Source organism: Meles meles, chromosome 16, assembly GCF_922984935.1.
Source record: "Meles meles chromosome 16, mMelMel3.1 paternal haplotype, whole genome shotgun sequence".
NCBI lineage: Eukaryota > Metazoa > Chordata > Mammalia > Carnivora > Mustelidae > Meles > Meles meles.
In genome coordinates this window covers 24,854,812-24,873,329 of record NC_060081.1, presented here as the reverse complement: position 1 = coordinate 24,873,329, position 18,518 = coordinate 24,854,812, and the positions used below count along the sequence as shown (strand labels likewise).

The window sequence follows — 18,518 nt, the reverse complement described above, 5'->3', positions numbered from 1 at the left end:
TATTAAGATACAATTTATCTTAAATGTATCTGAATGGTATATTTGCAAAGAACTACTGATCTATCGAAATACACTGTGCAGCTTGGATTCTGACTGTAATCCTTTAAAAAACATGAACATTAATTTGGATAGACAATTAAAGGAAGGTCTCCTAAATAAGAGACACACAGGAAGCTGTGGAGTCCATAGGGATAAATGGATTAGGCATTCAGCTTCTCATTCACATGGACAGGAAAAATGTTTCAAAGATGTGGACAATTCTTTTACAGTTGCCTTTTTAACACAGAAGACTGTTTTGTTTGGTGGCTTACCAAAACTGGACACATTTGGGAAAGAGGCTTCCATTACAGGCTGATCACTGAGCTTCACAACTATACAGGTAGATGCTTCAGAATCTTCAGTTCTTATCTTAGCAGCTACATATTTTTCATCGGGAGCAACTCTGATACAATCAATGAAGGGCTGGTCTAATTTAAGCTCCTCCAAATTGAATAAAACTTCATAATTATCATTATCTGCTGCATAAAGAAAAGTATGAAAGTGTTAACTCCACAAGATGTACTTGAAAAAAAAAAAATCTTTAAACTGTATTTTGGTGTCTTGAATTAGAATTCCCCTTCTATGAGAGGCTTACACTCCAGCTTCCTTCAGGATTGACAGCAGCTTGATTTGCCTAGAAGCTGGTATTTATTTAATATTAGTCTATGCTACTCAATATTATTCTATGAATCAGCCTATGTGATATTATTTGATAGATACAGTCTTGTATTCATAGACCATGGAGAAACTAGAGAGTTAACAGAATGTAAATGACATTGAATAATCTATGCAAAAGGCCCAGCATACTACTTGGAATATAGGAGATGCTCAAAAAATACTGGATCCCACCGCCATTCAAACTTTTGGGTATAGCTGTTAACCGTATCTTGAGCAAACCCAGAAATTAACTAGTCATTTTTTAAAAAATGTAGAAATAATCTAAAAAAATGCATATTTTCTATACTTTTGAGAAATTAATACTGAATTTCCTATGAAAAAATGTGAAATACAAAAAATCAGAGTATGTTATGGGGAAAAAAAAGGAAAAACTATGGTGTACCTTCTTCATCTTTGGAACGAACCAAGCAGCAACCTTCTTGATAATAAACGAAACCACCATGCTTAATCTGACAAAGAAAAAAAAAGGTTTATTTAATAATAATTTAAATAATTTTATTAACTGATGGTCTGACCATTTAATTTTTTTAAAAGACTTTTTGTTTATTCATTTGAAAGGATGAGAGCACAAGCAGGGAGGAGGGTCAGAGGGAGAGGGAGAAGCAGCCTTGAACCCAGGATCCTGAGATCACGACCTGAGCCAAAGGCACATGCTTAAAAGACTGAGTCACCCGGGAGCCCCTGGTCTGACCATTTAAGATGAAGAAGAAAGGAAATCTTTCCTAAAAAGCAGACCCATGTCTATGAATGAACACATAAAAAATATAAAATGGATCACTTTTTACAATACAGTAAGATATGGTTTTCATACATTCATAATCGCTGGAAGAGTTTCTAATACATAAATGGAAGCGGCAACAGAGAGAAGGCATAACAAAACCTGTTTTGGCTCTTATGATGGTTAACAAACTACTTTAGCTATATTTTGGGAGTATCTGACATCCCTATGGTGGGATTCAGTTAACAAAAGATTGAATGGCATCTTTAAGGTACTCTAAAATGAGGCAGACGAAGAAAGAGTGGTTCAGATTAGTCTGGAAACACAATAACCTGATGAGATGCTTTCCTCTAAAATATTCAGTCACCACCAACTGTCCTGGTTTCAATTTGATTTTTTTAAAGAAAGATTTACTTATTTGAAAGAGAGAGTGCAAGTAAGCAAGCAGGAAGGAGGGCCAGAGGGAGTGAGATTCTCAAGTAGACTCTGCACTAAGCATGGAGCCCAATACAGGGCTCCATTTCATGACCCTGAGATCATGACCCAAGCTGAAACTAAGAGTACAACACCCAACCGATTGCACCATCAAGGTGCCCCTCAATTTGAATTTATACAAAGCATCTTTTGGGTTGACAGATATACACAATTTGAGACTGAGAGACTATTACCCAATATATAAATAGTACTCTTGTCTAATACCTACATGGTATTAAAATTAATTAAATGAAATTGATTGATTGATATGACTTCATATTCTAGCCTAAAACACATTTATTACCTGCTAAGTTAATGAGTTATTTTGAATTTGGAATTCCTGATTCTTAACCTACTGTTATTTCCACTATACGATGAATGTGATTTTTCATTTGTAAGCTGTGGTACTGTTTTCCAGTCTTACTGAAAAAGTTGCAACATGCATGTCAATCTGTTTCAACTGTTATTTATGACTGTGGTAGCACCATTAAATGGTCAATTACTTGGCCTTCATGGTATTATACTACTTAAAGTATACTTCCTTTTATTACAAAAAAAAGTGTAGATAGAGCAATCAAATACTTTTCAAATTAAAAAAAATGATGGCTGATGGTTTCATATGAACTTCTCCTTGGAATTATTTAAAACATTTTAAAACAGAAATAGTTGTTTCCAAAAACCAGAATTAACAAAGTAACTTGGAAGTTCATTTTGATTTTAAAATTCATTTAGTTTATTTTAAAAATCATACTCTGCTTATTCTTAGTTATTCAAGTTTTTCAGCATAAAGGCAAAAGCAGTTTACTTCCATTGTGGGATTATGTCTAGAATAACAAAGTACTTCATTTGCATCCTGACTGGTAATATCAGATTAAAAAAAAAAAAAAAAAAAAAAAGGCGAGGATATCCTACCTCTGCATTGATGATTTCGTATTCTTCTTGTGGTTGTGTTTCTAACTTTGTTCTCACTTTTTCAAACGCGTCCATGTTTTCTGAAAGTGATTTTTCGTTTTCTTGTTTAATAGGCAGAAAATCCTGGAAAAAGTTTTACTGGTATGATCATAATATTTTGAACTAGAGAGAAAAACCTTTGCTTTTTCGAGATCATCCTTATTTCTTTTTCATGCAAGTACTACAAGGGTAGGTCTATACCTATGAAATAATATGCATTTCACAGATCTTAAATGCTTTTTAAAAAGTCTTATTTATTTATTTTAAAAGATTTTCTTTTTAAGATTTTAAGATTTTTAAAGATTTTATTTATTTGACACAGAGAGAGCACACATGCAGAAGGAGGGGCAGGAAGAGGGAGAGGGAGCAGCAGGCCTCCCGCAGAGCAGGGAGCCCAATGTGGGGCTTGATCCCAGGAGCCTGGGACCAATACCCAGGCCAAAGGCAGCTGCTTAACCAACTTAGCCACCCAGGAAATAAATGTTGTTTCTTAAGCTCTTTTTCATTTAAAAATGTAAACACAGAAAATAAGGTGGACACCTGATGGCTATACTATTAATTAACTTAAGGTACAGAAGCACTAAGAAGCACTGGAGAATATTTAGATCTACTATAAGAAAGACTTATACAAAATTAAGCAGTAAAGGAAAGGATGTTTACATATTTAATACTCTGGGGTAAGAGGGAGAAAAAATGTTTACTGAGTTATAAAGTACTACAATACCTCCTAAAAGGAGGGAAACTTCAAAGGGAGAGGAAGACGTTATCTTTATTAATAAATGATCACTATTATTTTTATTCACAGTAAGAATGATAAGAAATATATCTTATTTTACATCTTCATTAACCATAATTTTCTTCTCTTGCGGGGATAAGGAATCCCCAAAATAGAACTGTTTATCAGGTCAAAAAGTTAATACTTCATAAATAAAACAGAACTTTAAATTTAAGGAAAAAGTATTATGTTTGCTATATAAGTAGAATAAGAAAATAGTGGACAATTAATGAACATGAGTAGAGACACAGATTAAGGCTTAAGAAGCATTCAGTGTCTTATTGGAAGTATGTAATAAGCTAAAAGCTTTAGGTGACCTCTGGTGAGCATGAAAATGCCACATGAATTATTATAATTTGGATAAGGCAGAAACCTCAGTTATCAAATCACAATACTTGACAGGTTTGCCTTGGTTATGCAGAAGAATTCTAGCCAAGATTTTCAACATCAGCTTTCTGCCAAAGATGACAACTGTATAGTGATTTGTGCCAGAGGGGCACTAAACTGTTGGTAAGGATTTCTAACAGCTGGTAAATATTTATTGCACGGTGTGTCCACGATACTTTACCAACACTGTAGAGACTGTAAGCTATAAATACAGTTTACATCACAAAGAATTTACCATCTACAATTAAACACAAGAACAGAAATATCACCAAAACAAATTAAATGGAAAAACAATCATTTTCATGAATTATTTCCTTTGGACTTTGAGATACTTTATGATTTGGGTTAGATTCCACTTAGGAACAATTGTTATGGTAGTCTCATTCAGTCTCTACTTTAATCATACACTTAATATGCTTGAGTAGTTACTTGAAATCCAAACACTGGAGGCTCTTATGTTTTTCATTTATTTCTTACCATTTTCACAAAATCTAGAATTGATTTTTAGAGTAGTGAGGTAAAGTGTATCAATAATTTCCTATCATCTGGAACACAGATCAGAAGATCACTAGAAATCTATCCTGAAACTATAACTTAGCAGTAGGAATTGCCTTTCCATTTCCAGATAACCTTGCTTATTTGTTCTGTAATTCCACTGGAACCTTTGAAGTAGAGTCAGGGTAGCTATGAAGAGTACCTCTTTCTACCTTGCACTTTCTAGCACATTCTGTGTCATGGAGCTGGGCACTGCCACTTTTTTTTTTTTTTTTAAAGATTTCATTTATTTGACAGACAGAGATCACAAGTAGGCAGGGAGGCAGGCAGAGAGAGAGTGGGGGAAGCAGGCTCCCCGCTGAGCAGAGAAATACCCATTCTTATAGAGCCAGGGCCAATGCAGGGCTAAAGGGAAGAGAATTTTAGGAACAAGGGAATAATACCTGTCCTCTTAGTCAAATTTATTTTACTTTCTTGATTAACCTTTTTCTGGGTCAAGAATCCAAATAAACTGAGCTTATCTGAACCAAAATAACCCTGCAAGCAAAGAGGACTTTTAACTGCTTTAATAAAATGGAGGTAGAATTCGGAACTTTATAAATAATTCCTCAAAAGGAATTCCTCCCAGGAAAACTGAGATTTTATATAATATTCATAAATCCAAAATACTCAACATCCCCAAGTTGTTTTTGCTTTTAAACCTGTCCCAACAATACCCACTGGGTATTTTAAGCTTTTATTTCAGTGCTAGTTAGCATTATCAATAGAGTACACAGCTAAATCTATCTATTTTAAGTATCTTACTTAAAGATACTTTAAGTATCTAAGGAACTTCTGACTTACTTAAAGATACATACATATGTGTAAGCCAAGTATCTTAATACATTAATAGTCTACTGGTTTGAAGGGTATATACTACCTAATGGAGCCGAAGTGAGGATAGCTTTAAAATTTTAAGGTTACATGAAAAATATCACTCCATTAGTGGAAAAAGGCATTCTTTCCTACCTTCCAGGTGACCTATCATAAAACCATTTTAACAATGAAACTCATGAAAACAGGAGGATGGAATATGTAAACTTCCTTATAGAAAAAAATGAATTCTAAAGACAGAAAAATTACACAGTAGAAACACACTGGACAGCTTTTAGTCAAGATGGTACCATTAATATATGGCTAATTCCAAGTCCAGGGCAGAAGAGCGAAAAACAGGCTTGTCAGAAAGCAAGGAAATGCCCAAAGCTTAATGGAGAGGTGTTAAAAGGACCAGTTTGTAGAGGTTCCTATATTTGGGACAATTTGAGCATCAAAAAGAATAATGATTATAACTGATACTACCCTGAAAAATATAAAAATTCATAGTAATTTGAAAACAAGCCAAAACAAAAAACTCCAAGCACACCAAACTAGAATTAAAAAGAGGGTTCAACAACAACAACAAAAACTCTTCTTTACAGAGTAGTATCAGCTAATAAATGTAGAAATAACAGTCAGAATATCATTAGCAACCCTAGTGACAAGTGACTAGAGTAAACATCATCAATGATTGTTAAACTTACTAGGTGAAATGATTTCGGTAACACAATGCTCATGCAGTACCAAGTACTACCCTACTGACTACTTAGTAGCTGTAAAGAGAATAAGGCCTCTTTACTTATGGAGAGAACCAGCAATTATCACCTTAACCAAAATTATCAAGCTTTACATGACTAATAGTGGGACAAACTGACATTATAGGTCTCCTGAAATATAACATGAAGTGTTTCAATGTAAGAATAAAGAAAGTAAACCTGAATGAAGTAGAAGAAACAGAATAAAGTGATCAACTAGAGAAGATCAACAAAATAAAAACCTCATTGTTTCAAATAATTACTTACTATGTAGTAGTTGTATTAAATGAACAAGCAATACACATATTAATGTGGAATCTCAAAATCGTTAAGTTGAACAAAAAGATTATACAATTTTATGTGCAATAATATATAAAGTTTCAAAACACGTAAAACACTCCTATAGGTCTTTTGTGGATACAAATACATCTGTAATTTATATAAAAACACACATGGAAAGATAGATTAAGGACAATAATGACCCCTAGGGAGGTTAGGGAATGTGATACAGGAAGTACACAGGAATCTTCAAATATATTTGTTTTTTCCAGTTAAGAAAAGTCAAACCGAGTAGTAGGTACGTGGGTATTTGTTATGGTATTCTGATTTTGTTAGTATTTGTAATAATTTATAATAAAAGGAACTAAAGAAGAAAGGGACTAGGAATCAGGTTACCTGATGTCTAGTTCTGACTCTGCTAATTTTTTTTTACTTAACTTTGGATTGTGTGGTTCTGGTTTTTTCACTTGCAAAAAAAGAGCTCACACACTATGTGATTTCAAAACTTACTACAAAGCTATAGTAATATATAGTGTGGTTGTGGCATAATAACAGACATACGGATCAACAGGCTGAACTCAAGAGTTCAGAGATAAACCTTTACATTTATAGACGATTTATGTTTTGACAATGGTGTGACCATAATTCAATGGAAAAAGAATAGTCTTGGGGCGCCTGGGTGGCTCAGTGGTTTAAGCTGCTGCCTTCGGCTCAGGTCATGATCTCGGGATCCTGGGATCGAGTCCCGCATCGGGCTCTCTGCTTAGCAGGGAGCCTGCTTCCTTCTCACTCTCTCTGCCTACTTGTGATTTCTCTCTGTCAAATAAATACATAAAATCTTAAAAAAAAAAAAAAAGAAAAAGAAAAAGAATAGTCTTTTCAACAAACAGTGCAGGGATAACTGGATATGTATCTACAAACAAATGAATGAAGGTGGATCCCAATCCCTCACACCATATATAAAAATGAATTCAAAATAGATCATAGAAAGAACTCAGACTGGATGATTTCTGGGGTATTTCTTCAGTAATAAAATTTCTAATTATGTGAAAATAAAAAATTTATTCATTCAACTATTACTTCATTCCACAAACATTTACTACTTATCGACTATGAGGAAGTCATTATGCCATGTGTTGGACTTATAAAGATGTACATTATAAAATTCTCGTCTTTGAGGATTTCACAGTCTAATGAAGAAAGTTCAAAATGATCTAATTAATAGCACAGAGTTAAATACAGTATGGTTCTTGTGGCCTCAACTCTTCCTACATATGGGTAACTCTTCCCAAATTCCAGACTCATACATCCAACTATCTACTGAAATCTCCACCTTAGTTGTGAGTTACATTTATTCCTTCTCCTTCCGCACTCTTTTGTCTACTTCTTTTTGGTGTGGGGTGGGCAGAGGGAGAGAATCTTAAGCAGGCTCCAAGCCCAGCACTGAGCCTGCCTTGGGGCTCCACGTCATGACCCTGAGATAATGATCTGAGTGAAAAATCAAGATTTGGACACTTAACCAACTGAGCCACCCAGGTGCCCCTTTTCCTTCCTCTTTCCTAAGATCTAAGTGACAATAAGGATATACTTGTGCCTGTGACAAAAGTCCAACTGAAACATAATGATGACCTAAATGTGCTTTGGAATTTAATGATTTTGTAAAGTTAACATGGTGCCTATCTGGGTGGGGGGGCGTGGGCAGGGAACACTACTTTGTAATGAAACACAGGAAGATTTTGGAGCAAAACATCTATTAAATGGGATAAAACCAGTAACAGCTTTGTGCGCAGTTTGTGGAGGATGGGGGTTGAGTTAAAAACAACTTTTGTAAGAGGATTTTGAATTTTAGAATCCAAACAGAAGAGGGATTATCATCCTACATTCTCTATACTAAGAAGTCCCCAATAAAATGTAATCACCTTATGATGATGAAGTTTGATTGATTCTATCTCTTCAATCTTCCCTCAAATCTACTTCTCTCCATTATCGGGGCAGATATATTTAAAGTTGCCTATAGGCACCAACTACTTTTTTTAAATTTTGTTGTATGTACAGGAGTGAAGAAAGTTGGAACTGAGTGGATGCTTGCTTAAAAAAAATGTACATTGTCTATAGTCTCTCCACAGATTCCCTGGGTCCCAGTGATCATAAAAGACAAAAAGCACAGCTTTCCTATGATATCATTTTTCACAGATGAAATGGTTGATTACCACATGTGAAAGTAGGACCGGTTTTTCAGGTGGAGAACTACTAAAAGAGCTACTAAGTCAGTTTAAAGTTTCTAGGTGACAGGAATCTATGAAGAATTGAAAAGTTGCTTCAGGGACAAGTAGAGGGAAAAAATAGTCAACCTCCTGTTCAGGGTGTGAGCTAATCCCAGCTGTCACTCTGACGGTAATTCCTACCTACTATTTATAAACTAGGACTCAAGATAAATGTACTAGATGACAAATGTTCCAAACAAAGTGCACAATAAAGTTATCTAAAGATCCAAAATTTTTCAAATGAGTAAAATTTAAAGTTTATGTTTCTTAAATAAAGCTGCACACATACACACAAAGGTAAAAACGAAATAAAAGGCAAAGGATTTCTGAGTAAAGAAAGCATCAAAGTGTTAAACTAAGCCAAGACTAAAATGTTGAGAGTAAAAAAGTCTCGGAACCACAGATAAAAAGTTAAAAGCGAAAACAAAAAATAGACAAAAAAACCCAAAACCCACACAAGAACCCACAAGCATGAGCTAAGAGCAAACATGAAATAAAGAATCCAGTAAAATAAGATGAAAAAAATCATTTTAGCCACTCTAGTATCCATTGACAGACAAATAGATATTGTATAAACATACAATGGAATATTATTCAGCCATAAAAAGGATGAAGTGATATATTCCACAACATGGATGAACATTAAAAACATGTTAAATGAAATAAGTCAAACACAGAAAGATAAATACCATATGACTACAATTAAATGAATTGTCTAGAATAGGCAAATTCATAGACATAAAGTAGATTAAAGGTTGCCAGGATCCTGGAAAAGGAGGCAGTGGGGAGTGATTGTTTCATGGACATATTTCTTTTGGGTGATGATAGGATTTTAGAAATAGTGGTGATGACTGTACAACATTGTGAATGTAATTAATGCCACTAAATTATACACTTAAAAGTGGTTAAAATGGCTAATTTTATGTCATCCACAATTTTACCACAATAAAAAAAAAAGAGGTAGTCAAAACAGTCTAAAAAGAAAAAGGTCAGTATGCAACAAAACAATTTAAACCAGAAACTAAAAATATTAAAATAATATGGTAAATTATTGCAAAAGTATCATTCCCAAATGTAATTTAAGGAGTCTAAGGAACATAAGTATATGGTAGAGGGGTATGTCAGGGTGGTGGCAGCATAAATAGATAGCTTAATCTCAAACAAGTAGGATGACCATTTAATATACCATCCTAACCAGGGCATTTCTGAGAGGAAAGGGAACACTATTAATAATTACACAGGAACAACAGGTGTAGACTGGGACTGTCCCACACAAATAGAATGTGTGGTGACTCTACATATAACGACAATCAGGTCCTCAAGGTTGAGGTCAGGCCCATAGCTTGGGATCTGGCCAAAGTATAACAGTCGGAAAGCATCTTCCTGAAGGACCCAAGTGGTCAAAATGCCTTTTTTCATTTTTTTTTAAACAAAGAATTAATACACAATTACATGGAGTTATTGAAGTTTACTAATTTGAGATTCATAAAACAATTAGCATATTATTAGATTTTCTTAAAAGCTGGTATTCTAGGAATTTCAGAAAGCTAAATTATACTTTGAAATTATACTTTGTACTGGTAGGCATAAGGATTTCCTAAGGTGAATCATTTTCCATAAATATATATCTTTATATATTACAACCGTACAAATACATATGCATATATTCTTTTATACTTAAATAGGACTACAGACAATTGAGCCTTAACATTTTAAAATTCAAATCAGAATTACTGAAAAAATTATTAACTGATATCCTACCCATTCTTTATCTTTAAAATAAAATTAATCTTAATGTCCTACAAATAGGTTAACTTAAAAAGTCCATACCTTACTTGAGAAGCTCCGACTTGGGATGTTTCTTGCTAACTCTGATACCGTGGGTTTATTCTGCAGACACTTGGTTAGGTGGTATTTTTTCAATTTTATTCTATTGTAATAATGATCAGCGAAGTTACAGTGATTCAAATGCTGTTTCTGCATGCATTTCCCAAGGTGAGGAATACTATACTTCAAAGCCTGGAGAAATAATTTGCTCTTCTGCTGCATGATATCAGAGTCCCTGGTTTATGCTCCCTTTGGGACTGTCAGCACATGATTTCATAGGTAGGATTACACAGTAGTGGGTTCTCAGAGTATCTACAATCCGCAGTTCTTATTCCTCCCCTTCAGGGTCATCCACCCTTCAGGTTATGAATAACTGCAGACAGCTGATAACTCTGTTTAAAAATACCTGAAAACTTGTATAAGTTAAGGTTTCACTCAAATCACACTTCTCGGCAGACGTGACTTAAATGTCTCATTTGTAAAGTCAATTCTATCAGGCTCAAACTATGCAGCACTGATTCTGGTACACATGGGCAAACTAAAAAATAACAAAAAACAAAAAAACAAAAATAAAAATTTGCAAACAAATACACAGACCTAATGAGGGCGTCTCCAGAATTCTTGAGGGCATTAAAAGGCAAAATGGCTTTCTTACGAAATTTAGAACAGTATCTTCGGTATACGAAGGATAAACTGGAAAAGCCTACATACTTCATAAAGGTAGAGGAGCGCTAAGTGGTCATTTAGTGCCAGATACTTTTATATACTAATTTAAACTTCATAAGAACCTGCTAGAGTCTCCATTACAACATTCATTTTCCAGGCGAGCAAGCTGTAGCTCTGGGAGCTTTTGGCAAGTGCCCTAGGTCACTTGGAAGGAAGGTAGTAGAGCAAAAAGTCCAGTCTGGTATGGCTCCAAACCTTGGACGTAACAACTGGACTTAACATTGAAAAGCTATTTAGCTCTTTAGTTAAAACAAAACACATCATTTCAGGATGAACAAACATGATGTGAGGCCCCCACCGGTTTCTGTTGAGAAGATGATTCTCATTAACCCATCAAAGTAAGGCTCATAAGTAATTACGAGAGACACCTGGGCTCAGGTTATCACTCTGACACTCACCACCTGCGCCTCAGTTCCTTCATCTGCAAAACTGAGATAATGACACCATTTATCTTACGGAGTTGTTGAAGAATGAAACTGGACAATTTATGCAAAGGTCTTAATACAGTGCCTGGCACGTAGTGTGCACTCAATGCTGGCTACTATTATTACAAGAGAAATCAAAGTATCTTGCACACTGTTGCATGTCATCATGGAAGTCCTCCACAAAGACACCGCCCTTCGGTATCAAAGATACAATACTGCGTCAGATTTACTAGAGATCTGATCTGCTACGCCGCCGCCACCCGCGAACCTGTGTCGCAGCAAAATAACGGGCGAGTGGGGAGAAGAGATCAACAGCCAACACTAACTACCCCCAACCCGCGCCCGCCAAGGCCCTGCAACAGGAGCCCGCAAGGACCTAGATCATTGTATCCACGCCGGCAGCCTCAACGCATCCATCTTTCACCCGCAGGGAGAAGACAGTATGCAAAGCTAGAGGACCGGGGTGGGGGAGACGAATGGGTGTTCCCGGGGGTACCTACTCGCTTTTCCTGAGCCCTCTCCAACCCACGGATGAGGCGGAGTGAGTGCAAGGAAGTTGGGGATAGGCAGTGGCGGCAGTTTGTGCCATACGGAGAACGGACGCCAGGCAAAAAGCGAGGACCAGGGAACTGAGGCGTCACTGGGTGAGGGGAAAACGGGGAGAACCCCTCCTGTACACAGTATGCCCCTCCATACGTACGCAAGTTGAAGGACAGTCGACTGGGCTCTGCACACCGAAACGAGAGAGGGAAAATCCGGCAAGAAAAACCTCTCAGGAAGGAGCACGGGTACTACCCCAGTGGCGTCCAGCCGAAGTCTGCGTTTTTTAAGCCGCAGAAAGACAGCCTATCCAGAGCTGCCTAGAGCTGGTTTGCAGCACGCCGGTCTGCGTAACTCCAGTCAAGCGCCAGCCCTAAGCAGATTTCGCCATGTTTATTGTGGTCATGAATAGTTTATTCTCCTTCTGGGTTTCTTAAAAACCTGAAAGTTTTTAGACTTTCCGTTCTTCGTTAGTCTTCTGGGTTCTAGATGAGGTAGGGGACAAGAGGAAAAGAGGAGCCAGTGTCCCGCGACTTCTGCCACAACTCCCTCACTTTTCGGTTCCCCCTCACTAAAGATGGCCGCCAGCAAAATGGTGCAATGACGCGAGCCGCGCTGCCCTGGTTGCCAAGGAGACGCGAATACCGGAAATGCGGAATTCGGGGAGGGTGCGCTTGCTGGGGCGGTCCGAGGGAGGTCCGGCTCACAGGTCCTGACTGGGAAGAAGTCGGCAGGTCCTGGCAGGGGAGAGCTGTGGCCGTGACAACTCGGGGTATATAGGCGGTTTTAACGGGATGGAGTCGCAAGTTGCGGATGCCCAGGCCGGCGAGGCTGCGCGAGCTGTGGGCGAAGGCCCAGCAAGCAGCGGCGCCTCTCGGGGGCTTCAAGTCTCGGAGCCCTTGGGAGCCGCCCGGTGGAAGCTTCTGCGGCAGGTAAGGGAGAGCCCACTGGCCTCACCTTTGCATCTGGTCACTTCCCTCGCAGGTACGCGGCGAGCCGCCGGCCGCGACTCTCTCCTCTTGGCAGCTCCCGGAGTTCCCTTGTAGTTTTGCCGCGAGCCACCTGAGAAGCGCCCCCTTGCTTCTACTAAGGGTCCTACCGAAAGGGATGAATTAGGGTGGGGCGGGGAGGGGGCAGCCAACGCTGAGTTCCTGGGAAACTCAGATGGAAGTAGATCTTCTCTGGGGTATTTGTCCGCTTCTGGGGGACTTTTCTCTTTGCTCGCCAGTCCCATTGGTGGGACCGTCGCTCCCCATCCTATGCTGCTTCTCTTTCCTGCTTCTGTTTCACTTCTTTCCCCGGGTTTCTTCATGCTGCTTATCTGCCTGCCGGAGTCTAGTTCAAAGTTTGGCCCCTTTCTTGGAGATCAGCGTGGTTGACTGTGACGTTGCACGTGCTGTCGGTACAGCGGGGTGTGGAAGGTGTGTCCAGAGCTGCCTCTGTCTTTCACTGAGATGTGACGTTTTCATGTTGATCTTGTAGTTTGAAGTGCTCAGCGAGATTCTTGGTGTCCAAGGTAGACTAGTCGGGTGTGTTGGTTTGTTTAATGCCGGTTGGAGTTGCTGCTGGGGCGCCTGGGTGGCTCAGTGGGTTAAAGCCTCTGCCTTTGGCTCAGGTCATGATCTCAGGGTCCTGGGATCGAGTTCCGCATCAGGCTCTGCTCAGCAGGGAGCCTGCATCCTCTTGTCTGTCTGTCTGTCTCTCTCTCTGCCTGCCTCTCTGTCTACTTATAAAATAAATAAAATATTAAAAAAAAGAGTTGCTGCTGTTGCTGCTGTTGCTGGTTAACTGTAGATGTATGCAATTTTGACAGATTTCTGATTTGACATCACCGACCCTCTTTCCAAACTTCTCATCCCCTTTCCCCCGCAGACTTCTTGAAGTAAAAGCTGTTTACTGTTTTGTACACAAAGTTTTCTGCCTCTGCTGAGGTTCCTCCTGAAAACTTGACTCAACGGAACACTTTCCATTTCTGACTGCTGTTTTTCGAAAAGAATTTTCCAGTAATGGCCACTTTATTTGAGATTGTGTTTAGCATTTTGAGGGTTACTTTGTTTGCAGTTGTCTCCAGTCACCTTTTCTTATGGTGTCATGATATAACTCAGTGATCATTTCTCTGCAGATGCTTTGAAAGTCTTTCCAAAGCATTAATGATCTGGTTTTGTTATTAATGTTACAAAATTATAGGATAACAAATGCATGTCCTCATAGGTCATTATCATAGGAACTTTCTATAGTGAAATAAACATCAGATAAAGTTGAACTATCAACGTAGTCAGTTAGGGCCTTAAATTAATCAACCAAATCTTATTGTGATGATTTCAGTGATTCTTAGTATAGTAAGAACTACAGTTGACCAGCGCATATGTTCATTCTGAGTTGCTGTCTACATCAGAACCAGGACAAGCTTTAGCTATGGCTGCCATTTGTACTCCCCACATGTTTTGACATTTAATGTTTTGGTACACGTGTGTACTCTGTTTAGAGTCTTCTTATCTTCTTTCCTACTTGTTGCATGACTGTTCATTTTTCCGAACTACATTTTAATGTTTTCTATGAAGCCTCTCCTGTCTCCTCTGGGCTGAGTTAGATCCTCAGCTCACTCTTATCAGTGAACCCCGTATTATATCACTTTATGATCATTTGATCAGAGTCTATCTAATATACTAGAATGGGAATTCTCTGTGGGAAAAGATGATATTTTATTAATCTCTGTCCTCTGCACATTGCACGGGGCCTGACTAGTTGGTTTTGTAGCAAATATTGTTAAGTGTTGTGGAAAGCTTGAGAGTAAGTGGCCCATAGTGGCCCTCAGTGTATTGTATCAGTTAGCTGTTAATGAGTAACAAACAACTATAACATTAAGATGGCATACACCAGTGAGCATTTATTTTGTTTGTGCGTCTGTGAGCCACCTGGGAGTTGACTGACAGAGGCTGTCAGCAGCAGACTGACTCTAATACTTGGACCAGTTGGCTGACATATTCCCCTGGTGATGGCAGAGTATCAGAGTGCAAGGGCAGGGCACCTGTGTGGCTCAGTGGGTTAAGCCACTGCCTTTGGCTCAGGTCATGGTCTCAGGGTCCTGGGATCGAGCCCCGCATTGGGTTCTCTGCTCAGCAGAGAGCCTGCTTCCCTCTCTCTCTCTCTGCCTGCCTCTCTGTCTACTTGTGATCTCTGTCAAATAAATAAATAAAATCTTAAAAAAAAAAAAAAAAGTGCAAGGGCAACCACCAAAACACATTTTAAGCCCTTGCTAACATCCTGTTGGCCAAAGTTAAGTTACTTGGCCAAGCTTAAAATCAAAGGGCAGAAATGTATATTCTTTCCTTGAAGGGGGCAAGAAAGGAAGTGAATATTTTTCCATAATCTAATCCACCATGTATATTAAACATTTGCAGGTGCTCAGTAAATATGTCTCAAACAAACAGAACATCCACATCTTGTATGCATCCAGAACTGGAAAACTCAGGAATCTAAACAGTGATAGAGATACGCAGCTCTCTCTCTCTCTCTCATGAGACATTATCATGATATCTACTTGTGTCTGCTTGTTTCTTCTTCACAGTTCTGTCATTCCCTTATACAATAGGGCTTCAATGCTATCTAATGGGTCCTTCACTTTAACTGTTCAATATTTTTTTTTGGTTTTGTAATTAACCTTTTATTTTTATTTTTTAAAGGTTTTATTTATTTATTTATTTTGACAGAGAGAGACACAGTGAGAGAGGGTACACAAATGGGGAATGGGAGAGGAAGAACAGGCTTCCTGCAGAGCAGGGAGCCCAATGTGGGGCTCGATCCCAGGACCCTGAGATCATGACCTGAGTGGAAGGCAGAGGCTTAACCCACTGAGCCACCCAGGTGCCCTGTGATTAACCTTTTTTTTAGGAAAAAAACCCTGTTGACCTAGTTCATCATTTGATACCAGGTCACATGATAAATTGCTGACTTTTGAGCGTAGTGCTCACTTTAATCAGATGAAGACTATGGATCAATATTGATAGAGGCTTTCGATAGTAGTCAATTTTCCTCTTTGTTGTGTCTCATTGCCTGATAGCAAAGATGGCTTTTGGCAACTACAGGCTTCCATCATGCACTCAACTAGTGATCCAGAAGAAATGACCCTTTTCCCCAACACCCAGATAATGTCCATTAACGACTCTACTAGGCCAAGCTTGGACCAGTTGTTGGATCCAGGAGAATGAGGCACTTTGGCTACCTGGGACATTAGCCCACCCTGTGGCAGAGAAGATAACAATCCTATCATTATTTCAGAGAATGAGGGAGGGGCAGTTCACAAGAGGAAGGGATGTAGGGCAGGTGAAAAAGTAGCAGTGACCACTACACACTATTCACAAACACCTACAGCATGAATACTTACCGAGAGGTCTAATACTTGACTTAATCTGATTGAGGGAATATTTCACAGTATGATTTAAATTAAAACACTATGCCATATATTTGAAACTATCAGTGCTGAAAGAGACAGTGTGATTCTTTGCCTTTTCCTAGCTCTTTGATGTTCATCAAATTAACATCCCCTCTCATATAACTAGTACCTAGCCCAGAAGGTTATTTGAAGATTTAGTGAAGAGTGTGTAAGACATGCATTAATTCTTACTTAGACATTTGGTGTAATTCGCTGATGAGCAGTCTGGGCCTGGAGTTTTACTTGCTAAGATTTTTATTTATGCATTATATTTTTATTTTTAAAATTAGTTTTAGAGGTAGCATTTAGCAATTCATTAGTTGCATATAACACCCAGTGCTCATTACATAAAGTGCCCTCCTTAATGCCCATCATGCCCATCATCCAATTATCCCTCCCCCCGCCACCCACCTATGCATCGTAGTTTTAAAATAATTTAGCACTATTCAGACTTTTTGTCTTTTCTTGTGTCAGTTTTGGTAGTTGTAGTCTTCTAGGAACTTGTCCATTTCATCTAAATTTTCATAGTTTTTGTAATATTCCTTTGCCATTTTTTAATGCCTGCTGGATCTATAGTAATCTCCCTACGTCATGTTCATATTTATATTTTCTCTCTTTTTTCTTATTAGTGTTATCAAGGATTTGTCAGTTTTACTAATCTCTTTGAAGAACTAACTTCTGGTGTTTTAATCCTTCTAGCTATATTTTTGTTTTCTACTTTATTAATTTCTATTTTTTAGGGAACTTAATTTGCTTCTTTTTGTAATTTTTGCAGTAGATGATTAGTTTATTTTTATTTTTATTTATTTAATATTTATATATAACATAAATATATACAATATAAATATATATAAAATTATATATAATATATAATATTAATATATTTATATTATTTTATTTATTATTATTTATTTTAGTTTAGTTTTATTTATATTTAGCCTTTTCACAAGTTTTCCTTTAAGCATGAATTTATCTGCATTTCATAGGTCTTGAAATGTATTTTTATTATTCAGTTCAAAATACTTTCAGATTTCGGGGCGCCTGGGTGGCTCAGTGGGTTAAGCCTCTGCCTTCGGCTCAGGTCATGATCTCAGGGTCCTGGGATCGAGCCCCGCATCGGGCTCTCTGCTCAGCAGGGAGCCTGCTTCCCCCCCTCTCTCTGCCTGCCTCTCTGCCTACTTGTGATCTCTCTCTCTCTCTCTGTCAAATAAATAAAATCTTAAAAGAAAAAAAAAATACTTTCAGATTTCTATTGGGTTTTCTTTTTTTTGGTTCCTAAGTTATTTAGAAGTATATTGCTTTATTTCCAAATATATATATATATATATTAAAGATTTTATTTATTTATTTGACGGATAGAGATCACAAGTAGGCAGAGAGGCAGGCGGGGGGGGCGGGGGAAGCAGGCTCCCCGCTGAGCAGAGAGCCTGATGTGGGACCCCAGGACCCCAGGATCATGACCTGAGCCGAAGGCAGAGGGTTTAACCCACTGAGCCACCCAGGCGCCCCTATTTCCAAATATATTTGGTGTTTGTTTTTTTTTTTAAAGATTTTATTTATTCATTTGACAGAGAGAGAGATCACAAGTAGGCAGAGAGACAGGCAGAGAGAGAGGGGGAAGCAGGCTTCCTGCTGAGCAGAGCCTGATGTGGGGCTCGATGCCAGGACCCTGAGATCATGATCTGAGCCAAAGGCAGGGGCTTAACCCACTTAGCCACCCAGGTGCCCCTATATTTGGTGTTTTAGGTAACTTCTTAGCATTTTTAATTTAATTATGAATATTAGGTGTTCTATATCTTCAAAAAAAACCTTTCTATTATGGGAAATGTCAAACATATACAAAACTAGAGTTAATAGTATAATAATCACTTATATATCCATAAACTTCAACAATTTTT

The 18,518-nt window shown here is 38.1% G+C and overlaps 2 protein-coding genes across 10 annotated transcripts in view; one reads left to right on the top strand and one right to left on the bottom strand.

The window, feature by feature from the left end:
• Positions 1-12,488, bottom strand: part of PREPL (prolyl endopeptidase like) — a 55,254-nt gene extending 42,766 nt beyond the window's left edge. For 2 of the 6 annotated variants that reach the window (XR_006815298.1, XM_045980665.1), the window contains exons 1-5: positions 12,349-12,487; positions 10,501-11,035; positions 2,822-2,944; positions 1,100-1,166; positions 312-518 (exon numbers count right to left, since the gene is read on the bottom strand). Coding sequence is in view for 5 of the 6 variants with exons in the window: in XM_045980665.1 (XP_045836621.1) it covers positions 312-518; positions 1,100-1,166; positions 2,822-2,944; positions 10,501-10,719 (616 nt within the window). In the remaining variant the exon portion in view is untranslated. Of the gene's footprint in view, positions 1-311; positions 519-1,099; positions 1,167-2,821; positions 2,945-10,500; positions 11,036-12,348 lie in introns of all 6 variants that reach the window. The other 4 variants (XM_045980667.1, XM_045980669.1, XM_045980670.1 and 1 more) reach the window with 4 other exon arrangements.
• A 387-nt stretch (positions 12,489-12,875) lies between these two features.
• The window catches only part of CAMKMT (calmodulin-lysine N-methyltransferase), a 404,310-nt gene continuing 398,667 nt past the window's right edge, over positions 12,876-18,518 (top strand). For all 4 annotated transcript variants that reach the window (XM_045980676.1, XM_045980674.1, XM_045980675.1 and 1 more), the window contains exon 1: positions 12,876-13,120. In XM_045980676.1, the coding sequence (XP_045836632.1) occupies positions 12,983-13,120 (138 nt within the window). In that variant the 5' untranslated portion in view covers positions 12,876-12,982. The remainder of the gene's footprint in view (positions 13,121-18,518) is intronic.